This window comes from Aquarana catesbeiana, linkage group LG12, assembly GCF_042186555.1.
Source record: "Aquarana catesbeiana isolate 2022-GZ linkage group LG12, ASM4218655v1, whole genome shotgun sequence".
NCBI classification, from domain to species: Eukaryota; Metazoa; Chordata; class Amphibia; order Anura; family Ranidae; genus Aquarana; species Aquarana catesbeiana.
In genome coordinates this window covers 231129086-231139748 of record NC_133335.1, presented here as the reverse complement: position 1 = coordinate 231139748, position 10663 = coordinate 231129086, and the positions used below count along the sequence as shown (strand labels likewise).

Here is a 10663-nt window from a genome sequence, read left to right as displayed (position 1 = left end):
GGTTGATGCAATGCATGTCCAGCAGGGGGTGCGTTGGGGCGCCATTCACACCATCTATATGCAGTAACAGGCAGCAACTCACCCTTATGCATTAGTGCAATACAGTGCCAATCAGAATGAATAACACCACATTGCAGCAATACACTCAGGTGAGTGGTGGCATGTTGCTGCGATGGGGTGATGTGCGCCCCCTGAAATAAGACCCACAGTAGAAATGTCTGACTGTAATGAAAGTCTTCTCTTCAGTAAGGTGAGGCTCTGCTCTCTGTATGGTGATTTCTGTAGGAACAGATCTCTCAGGACCGGCTTTGCATCCAATCAGGTGAGGCGCTGGCAGCCATGCAGGACATAATCGCAGGGTTTGAGAAGTTCAACTTTGACCTGGAGAAGGATGTGGATGGTCAGAGGGGATCCTTTGTGCTGCCCTTCCAAGGCATGGACAGTGAGTATGGCGGACGGCGTGTAATGGGTTAAAGGAGAGTCCGGCCTGAGTGACCGGTAATGTGGGACGCTCATTAAAAATGTATAACAGGCGATGGACAGGAAGCCCGGGACCGACCTTAGCGGTGCAATTATAGATCGGGACATCCAAGACGTCTTCATTAGAGCCATTAAATATTCCCTCCAGTCTTGCACAGTTGTACCGGCTCCTCTCCTGGACTGAAACGGCTTGCTCTGATTTTACTGCACACTGTGAGCTTCTCACACTGTGCATTAGAAGCTGCAGCAAGTCAAATAGAGCCCCGCTTCATTTCCTGGCTGGAGGACGCCCAGCATCATCTAGTACTTTCCTCCCCAGCCTGAGCGTCCCTGGCCCCGCCCCTTTCATTGGATTTCAGTTCTTTCAAATATATCGGCTTGGCCTCACGTGTGGGAGTTACCTATGCAAATCCAACCTGCCTAGGAACGCCCACACCTTCAAACTGACACCCACCCATCAAGGTATTTTGATATTTGCATAACTCCTCCCACTGCATGCTTCAGGACTGAGAGCTCTGGAGAGGAGTACTGAGGCCAGGGGCTGTGATGTCTTTTCAGAGTACAGCTTCCACCAGCCAGTCCCTACTAGTTTTCGGGTCCTATGCTGATTGGCTGTCCTGCTGCTCGGCACGGAACCCAGAAGAAGTACACAGATCACTATAGTAGCAGTGCCTATACAGTGATTTCCAGCTTCTAGAGCAGCGGCCTCCAAACTGCAGCCCCGGGGCCAGATGTGGCCCTCGGGAGACTATTCCCCCTCCTTGATACAAGGCTCTATTCCTTCTACACCAACAATGGGGCATAAGTCCTGACACTGATATCAACAATAGGGCACTATTCCTCCCACTGACACCAACAATGGGGCACCATTCCTCCCACTGACACCAATAATGGGGCACCAGTCCTGCCACTGACCCCAATGCTGGGGCACCAGTCCTGCCACTGACCCCAATGCTGGGGCACCAGTCCTGCCACTGACCCCAATGCTGGGGCACCAGTCCTGCCACTGACCCCAATGCTGGGGCACCAGTCCTGCCACTGACCCCAATGCTGGGGCACCAGTCCTGCCACTGACCCCAATGCTGGGGCACCAGTCCTCCCACTGACCCCAATGCTGGGGCACCAGTCCTCCCACTGACCCCAATGCTGGGGCACCAGTCCTCCCACTGACCCCAATGCTGGGGCACCAGTCCTCCCACTGACCCCAATGCTGGGGCACCAGTCCTCCCACTGACCCCAATGCTGGGGCACCAGTCCTCCCACTGACCCCAATGCTGGGGCACCAGTCCTCCCACTGACGCCAATGCTGGGGCACCAGTCCTCCCACTGACGCCAATGCTGGGGCACCAGTCCTCCCACTGACGCCAATGCTGGGGCACCAGTCCTCCCACTGACGCCAATGCTGGGGCACCAGTCCTCCCACTGACGCCAATGCTGGGGCACCAGTCCTCCCACTGACGCCAATGCTGGGGCACCAGTCCTCCCACTGACGCCAATGCTGGGGCACCAGTCCTCCCACTGACGCCAATGCTGGGGCACCAGTCCTCCCACTGACCCCAATGCTGGGGCACCAGTCCTCCCACTGACCCCAATGCTGGGGCACCAGTCCTCCCACTGACCCCAATGCTGGGGCACCAGTCCTCCCACTGACCCCAATGCTGGGGCACCAGTCCTCCCACTGACCCCAATGCTGGGGCACCAGTCCTCCCACTGACGCCAATGCTGGGGCACCAGTCCTCCCACTGACGCCAATGCTGGGGCACCAGTCCTCCCACTGACGCCAATGCTGGGGCACCAGTCCTCCCACTGACGCCAATGCTGGGGCACTATTTCTCCCACTAATGCCAATGACAGTGCAATCTTTACTCCCATTGACGCCAAGGCATTTTCTACAATCTGACAGTAAGCTGGCCCTTTGTTCATGAAGTTCATAAAGAACCCCTGTTCTAGAGGGACCCCACAGATAGGGTGCATACATACTTATATTGTTACCAATATTGATCTAAGCTGGACCAATAGAACTATGTAAAAATATCCATGTCTGATATTCTTTTTTGAATATAGTGAAAAAAAATGGACAAGCGCTTAAGTGGCGACCAATTTCAGCCCTTCACTCTTATCAGTTGGGTTACATTAGTCCAGTTGAAGATGTACACAAGGTACATCTTGTTCCCGAGATGATAAATTCTGGAATATATTCTGGCTCCAACCTGATACAACTGGGAGATCTGATTGTTCTTGAAGGTTAGAGCGGAAATCAGAGCCTCTCGGCTTCAGAGGTTCATCTTTTAGAGAGATAAATCCGTCCTTCGGGAATTCTCCTAGGAAGAGAATCTCTCCTCTGTGTAGCTCGGCTCCACAATAACCCCCTTTTCTCTCTCTCATGGCGCAGAGTCCGGGGCGGCCGTCTGTATTTTCTTCATTCGGGGATTATGCCGAAAAGGTAAGAGAACTCAAAACACTTACTACAGCCAAATATAGAAAAAAATCAGTATTATCATTTGTCCCTTACATAAGAGCGCCACCTTCTGGTGTTCTCAGGAATGGAGACTGCACAGAAACATTAAACTAGAGGCTGCAGTCCCATTCAGAAACATTGTGAAAAACCCACTGAATCATACTTGTAACAGCCAAGTCCAGGTTGTTTGTCTAATATGGTCAATCAAGAATAGAAACTTGGAGAACATTTGTCTGTAGGTTCTCCTTGACAATGTATTCGTGGGGTGGTCGTCTATCATTTAGGTTGAGTTTTCCTGGCCAATCTCTCATTTATGTAATATGCAAGTCAGTCTCTTAGTATTATTTCTCTGGGATTCTCTTGAGAAGAAGTGTATGTGTGAGTAATCAAGCAAGCCTTTCTCATCTGGGTTGCTCAGAGCTCCTTAAGCAGTGGTAGGTGCAGATTGATCTTCTGTCTGACCATCAATATAAGGCAGCCCTTCTCCCACGGACCCCCAAAGTAAGAAGGCCCATCTCCCATGGATCCCCAAAGTAAGAAGGCCCATTTCCCACGAACCAACAGTTTACCAGGGTCCTTCTCCCACGGACCCCCAAAATAAGGAGGCCCTTCTCCCACGGACCCCCCAAAGTAAGGAGGCCCTTCTCCCACGGACCCCCCAAAGTAAGGAGGCCCTTCTCCCACGGACCCCCCAAAGTAAGGAGGCCCTTCTCCCACGGACCCCCAAAGTAAGAAGGCCCATCTCCCACGAACCAACAGTTTACCAAGGTCCTTCTCCCACGGACCCCCAAAGTAAGGAGGCCCTTCTCTCAAGGACCCACCAAAGTAAGGAGGCCCTTCTCCCACGGTCCCCCAAAGTAAGGAGGCCCTTCTCCCACGGTCCCCCAAAGTAAGAATGCCCTTCTCCCACGGACCCCCCAAAGTAAGGAGGCCCTTCTCCCACGGACCCCCAAAGTAAGAAGGCCCATCTCCCACGAACCAACAGTTTACCAAGGTCCTTCTCCCACGGACCCCCAAAGTAAGGAGGCCCTTCTCTCAAGGACCCACCAAAGTAAGGAGGCCCTTCTCTCAAGGACCCCCAAAGTAAGGAGGCCCTTCTCCCACGGTCCCTCAAAGTAAGGAGGCCCTTCTCCCACGGTCCCAAAAGTAAGGAGGCCCTTCTCCCAGGGACCCCCCAAAGTAAGGAGGCCCTTCTCCCACGGACCCCCAAAGTAAGAAGGCCCATCTCCCACGAACCAACAGTTTACCAGGGTCCTTCTCCCACGGACCCCCCAAAGTAAGGAGGCCCTTCTCCCATGGACCCCCAAAGTAAGAAGGCCCATCTCCCACGAACCAACAGTTTACCAGGGTCCTTCTCCCACGGACCCCCCAAAGTAAGGAGGCCCTTCTCCCATGGACCCCCCAAAGTAGGGAGGCCCTTCTCCCACAGACCAACAGTTTACCAGGGTCCTTCTCCCACGGACCAACAGTTTGCCAGGGTCCTGCTAAAAAAAAAGGTATGATCTGGGTGTCCCATTTATATCTGCAACTCTCTGATCACAGTAATGCGCATGGACTGTAGATATCATTGTCTAGGGTTCCCCAAGACATGAGAATGATTTCAGGGGTTCCCCCGGGGGAATGTGGTTGAGAAGGTTGGATGAAGTGATCTGTTGGTGTTATGTCCGTCCTCTGGTTACAGGTGCCATGTGCCCGTTCCGTCACCTGACCGGGGAGAAGACGGTGGTCTGCAAACACTGGCTGAGGGGACTCTGCAAGAAGGGGGACCAGTGCGAGTTCCTGCACGAGTACGACATGGACCGTATGCCCGAGTGCTACTTCTACTCCAAGTTCGGTGAGGAACGAGAGAAGGTGTGAATTAAAGCTAAACTACGGGCAGATATGAAAGACACAAACTATTGCATGAATACATCCTCATTTCTTTATATACAAGTAGTATAAGTGCTCAAAATTGACCTGGTGTCTGCCTCTTGCACTCCCTACAGCAGAGCTCAGACTGGGAGAGGGGGAAGCAACAAAAGGAGCCAATCAGTTGGCAGTGCAAGGAGCATACTGATGGGAGGAGAGAGCAGAGATGATCTTGCCAGTCCAGAGTTTAGACATGTGCAATGTGTTTCGTTCTGAATTCGTTTTTCAATTAAATTCGACAAATTCATTCATTTGGAAATATTCGAATTAACGAAAACCAGTTTAACACATTTTTCCGGAAATTTGGAAATGAGAAAATTTTTAAAATAAGAATGAAAATCCGAGAATTCAAAAGAATGAAAATAAGAACGAATATTCGAAAATCCGAAATAATAACAAATAATAACTATTACAAACTATTAAATTATAGGTAGTGGAATTTCCTTTCAAATTTGGCTGTTAGTAAACGTAACAAATATGAATTTATCCGAAATAACAAATGCCGCATCTAAACGAATGGAACGTAACAAATTAATAATAATAATAAACTTTTTATTATTATTTATTAGTATTCATTTGTTACGTTCCATTCATTTAGATGCGGCATTTGTTATTTCGATAATTCGGAAAAATCTGAAATTTCGACAATCCGAAATAACAACTAACTAATAATAACTATTACTAACTATTAAATGATAGGTATTGGAATTACCCTTCAAATTCGGCTGTTAGTAAACGTAACGAATAAGAATTTATCCAAAGTTGCGAATTATCTGAAATAACGAATGCCGCATCTAAACAAATGGAAGGTAACAAATTAATAATAAATAATAATAAAAAGATTATTATTAATTTGCATCTAAACAAATGGAACGTAACAAATTAATAATTATAAATAATAATAAAAAGTTTATTATTATTATAAATTTGTTCAGTTCCATTTGTTTAGATGCAAATTAATAATAATAAACTTTTTATTATTATTTATTATTATTAATTTGTTACCTTCCATTTGTTTAGATGCGGCATTCGTTATTTCGGATAATTCGCAACTTTGGATAAATTCTTATTCGTTACGTTTACTAACAGCCGAATTTGAAAGGTAATTCCAATACCTATAATTTAATAGTTATTATTATTTATTATTTTGGATTGTCATTCCTTTTGGATTTTTGAATTTCGGATTTTTCCAAATTATCGAAATAACGAATACCGCATCTAAATGAATGGAACATAACTGATTCAAATTTTTCCTGAGGTTACAAATTTATTCAAAATAATGAATTTTGAAAAAAAAAAAAATGAAATGAAAACGTACAAATTTTTCAGCAGTGCGCATGTCTACCGGAGATGTGGTGGCTGCATTCGTTTTCCTTATTTAGGCTTTTTTTTTTTTTCCCCCTTAAGGCCCTGTTCACAGTCTCGCGTAGCGGGAAGAAGCGCAATTTTTAAAAACTTTTTATTTATTTATTTTTTTAGCAATTTGCACGAGGATTTTGCACATGGCCAGCCTGCCCCATGCGGGTTTGCCGCCCGAAAAGAAGCTCCAGCTTCTCTTCCGACGACGAGCTTCACGCAATTTTGACAGGCGTGGCTTGCCGCGCGACAATGGCGGCGGAATCGCTGTTAATACGAGGTGCCATTAAGGGATAATGGCACCCAAACGCACGTTGCAGCGACTCTGTCCACGATCCCAAATCGTGAGATGTGAATGGGGCCCTATTAGACGGGCACTTTCTGCTATTTGACATAGTATTGCCATTATTGCATTTCACATATAGGCCGGGCTTCCTGCTTTAGTAATCCTGCACAGTGACTGTGCTTTACTATTCCGCTTTCCCACTGCAAGGCTATCAGACCGACCAGATACTCTGTATGGCTTTTCTGTAGTCGCAGAGATGCTGAATGCATTGCAATGTTTGTCATCTCATAGTGATTTTCCTTGCTGTTGTACAATGCAATTGAAGACGATGTGTCATGTGATTTCATTTCCCAGCTTGCAACAGACAAGTGACAGTTTTTTTTTTTTTTTTTTTTACAATCCAAGTCTAAATAATAAGAATCAGAATGTCAGCAACTTGCACATCATTGATCCTTTGCCGCCATCTAGTGGTGAACATTCATAATGACAAGCAAATGTTCCTTACCACCTGTTACAGCAGGGGTCTCCAAACTATCAAAACAAAGGGCTAGTTTACTGCCCTTCAAATATTAGGAGGGGGCGGACTGTGACTGGTGGGAGTTGAAAAGGCCCTGGCATCGGTGGTTGGTAAAAAGGAAGGAATAGTGCCCCATCATTGGTGTCAGTTGGAGAAAAAGTGCCCCATCATTGGTGTCAGTGGGAGGAATAGTGCCCCATCGTCTGTATCAGTGGGAGGAATAGTGCCCCATCATTGGTGTCAGTGGGAGGGATAGTGCCCCATCATTGGTGTCAGTGGGAGGAATAGTGCCCCATCATTGGTGTCAGTGGGAGGGATAGTGCCCCATCATTGGTGTCAGTGGGAGGGATAGTGCCCCATCATTGGTGTCAGTGGGAGGGATAGTGCCCCATCATTGGTGTCAGTGGGAGGGATAGTGCCCCATCATTGGTGTCAGTGGGAGGGATAGTGCCCCATCATTGGTGTCAGTGGGAGGGATAGTGCCCCATCATTGGTGTCAGTGGGAGGAATAGTGCCCCATCATTGGTGTCAGTGGGAGGAATAGCGCCCCATCATTGGTGTCAGTGGGAGGAATAGCGCCCCATCATTGGTGTCAGTGGGAGGAATAGTGCCCCATCATTGGTGTCAGTGGGAGGAATAGTTCCCCATCATTGGTATCAGTGGGAGGAATAGTTCCCCATCATTGGTATCAGTGGGAGGAATAGTTCCCCATCATTGGTGTCAGTGGGAGGGATAGTGCCCCATCATTGGTGTCAGTGGGAGTAATAGTGCCTTATCATTGGTGTCAGTGGGTGCAATAGTGCCCCATCATTGGTGTCAGTGAAAGGAATAGTGCCCCATCATTGGTGTCAGTGGGAGAAAGGTGCCTTGTATCGGGAGAAGGAATGGTGCCCAAGGGCCGGATAACGGCAACCAAAGGGCCACATGTGGCCCCTGGCCTGCAGTTTGGAGACCCCTGTGTTACAGTAATAACTCCACTTTTGTATAATAGATGACACTCCTCCTCTCCCTTCACTCTATTAGGGGAATGCAGCAACAAGGACTGTCCTTTCCTGCACATCGACCCGGCATCTAAAATCAAAGACTGCCCGTGGTACGACCGAGGATTCTGCAAACACGGTAATACTGCTGCGGCTTTGACGTAATTTATACCAAAAGGAACATTCTATCCGTGAATAAAGTTTATCTCTGAGTCAGGGTCACATGGCTTTCCTAAATATAAACAGTGCTGAGATTAATTTTAAAGAAAAACTTAGATTGGAGAATTGGATCGCTCGCATGCGCACAACCAAAAATCCTTTCATTTGATGAAATGCTTGCAGTAAATATACATCACTTCACAATGATTGGCCTTTGGTGGCCAGATTAGGATTCAGACATTAGAAAAAATTTTTTTTTTTTTTTTTGCTTGGACATACAACTTAGGTGGCCGGATTGTGTGAACCTTCTCCAATGTCTGCAGAGTCCTTTTATGTCTTGGTTGAAGACTTGGCAGTTTGCCTGCCCAAGAACATCGGCCTCATCTATGATGGAAGGGACTTTCTTATGATGGATGGCGCTCTCTGGTAGAGGGAGGCCCTCCTCTCTGGTGGACGGTGGACCTCTCTCTGGTGGAGGGCGGCCCCTCCTCTCTGGATGGTGGACCTCTCTCTGGTGGAGGGCGGCCCCTCCTCTCTGGATGGTGGACCTCTCTCTGGTGGAGGGCGGCCCCTCCTCTCTGGTGGACGGTGGACCTCTCTCTGGTGGAGGGCGGCCCCTCCTCTCTGGTGGACGGTGGACCTCTTTCTGGTGGAGGGCGGCCCCTCCTCTCTGGTGGACGGTGGACCTTTCTCTGCTCGAGGGCGGCCCCTCCTCTCTGGTGGACGGTGGACCTTTTTCTGGTGGAGGGCGGCCCTTCTCTCTGGTGGACCTCTCTCTGGTGGAGGGCGGCCCCTCCTCTCTGGATGGTGGACCTCTCTCTGGTAGAGGGAGGCCCTCCTCTCTGGTGGACGGTGGACCTCTCTCTGGTGGAGGGCAGCCCCTCCTCTCTGGATGGTGGACCTCTCTCTGGTGGAGGGCGGCCCCTCCTCTCTGGTGGACGGTGGACCTCTCTCTGGTGGAGGGCGGCCCCTCCTCTCTGGTGGATGGTGGACCTCTCTCTGGTGGAGGGCGGCCCTCCTCTCTGGTGGACGGTGGACCTCTCTCTGGTGGAGGGCGGCCCTCCTCTCTGGTGGACGGTGGACCTCTCTCTGGTGGAGGATCAGTTTCTCCTACGAAGCTGGTAAAGTACAGATTTTAGACAGTGAAGACAGGCATCTTTGTCACATTGGAACATTCTTCTCTAAACAGAGGTGGAGGCCTGTGACAAAGTGGGATGCTTCCTAGCATTGTTCCCCTGGTGAGGTCACCTCCAGTTATGTAACTCCACATATCAAGTTCATGCTTAACAACAATCACACCCTGAGGTACCAGCTTCAGCTGCAACCCGGCCCATGTTAAATAATGGTAACTGGATTACAGTGATTTCAGTTTTTATACAAAACGTACCCCCTCCATACAACACGTACCCCCTCCGTACAGCATGCACCCACTTCATACAGTGCGTAACCCTATCCTACAACTCCTTCCTACAGCATGTACTCCCTTCCTACAACACGCACCCCCCTTCCTACAACACATACCCCCTTCCTACAACATGTACCCCCTTCCTACAACACGTACCCTCTTCGTACAGCATGTACCCCCTTCCTACACCCTCTTCCTACAGCATGTACCCCCTTCCTACAACACGTACCCCCTTCCTACAATCCCTTCCTACAACACGTACCCCCTTCCTACAACCCCTTCCTACAACGTATACCCCCTTCCTACAACACGTATCCTTCATAGAGTGTGCACCTCCTTCATACAGTGCGTACCCCCTTCCTACAACATGTTATGTACCCCCTTCCTACAACACCGAACCCCTTCCTACAGCATGTACCCCCTTCTACAACACGCACCCCCTTCCTATAACACGTACCCCCTTCCTACAGCATGTAACCCCTTCCTACAACCCCTTCCTACAACATGTACCCCCTTCCTACACCCCCTTCCTACAGCATGTACCCCCTTCCTACAACACGTACCCCATTCGTACAGCATGTACCCCCTTCCTACACCCTCTTCCTACAGCATGTACCCCCTTCCTACAATCCCTTCCTACAACACGTACCCCCTTCCTACAACACGTACCCCCTTCCTACACCCTCTTCCTACAGCATGTACCCCCTTCCTACAACACGTACCCCCTTCGTACAGCATGTACCCCCTTCCTACACCCTCTTCCTACAGCATGTACCCCCTTCCTACAATCCCTTCCTACAGCATGTACCCCCTTCCTACAACACGTACCCCCTTCCTACAACCCCTTCCTACAACACGTACCCCCTTCCTACAACCCCTTCCTACAACACGTACCCCCTTCCTACAACCCCTTCCCACAAAACGTACCCCCTCCATACAACACGTACCCCCTCCGTACAGCGTGCACCCACTTCATACAGTGCGTAACCCTATCCTACAACTCCTTCCTACAACACGCACCCCCCTTCCTACAACAGGCACCCCCCTTCCTACAACACATACCTCCTTCCTACAACCCCTTCCTACAACATGTACCCCCTTCCTACAACACGTA

The 10663-nt window shown here is 49.2% G+C and overlaps 1 protein-coding gene across 1 annotated transcript; it reads left to right on the top strand.

Annotated features, from left to right (window-relative positions):
- The first annotated feature begins 306 nt into the window (after window positions 1-306).
- Window positions 307-8574, top strand: CPSF4L (cleavage and polyadenylation specific factor 4 like). Its single transcript, XM_073606466.1, has 5 exons — window positions 307-442; window positions 2873-2923; window positions 4620-4772; window positions 8029-8124; window positions 8468-8574. The coding sequence occupies exons 1-5, from the start codon at window positions 340-342 to the stop codon at window positions 8572-8574; spliced, it is 510 nt and encodes a 169-aa protein (XP_073462567.1). The 5' UTR covers window positions 307-339.
- Window positions 8575-10663: the final 2089 nt, after the last annotated feature.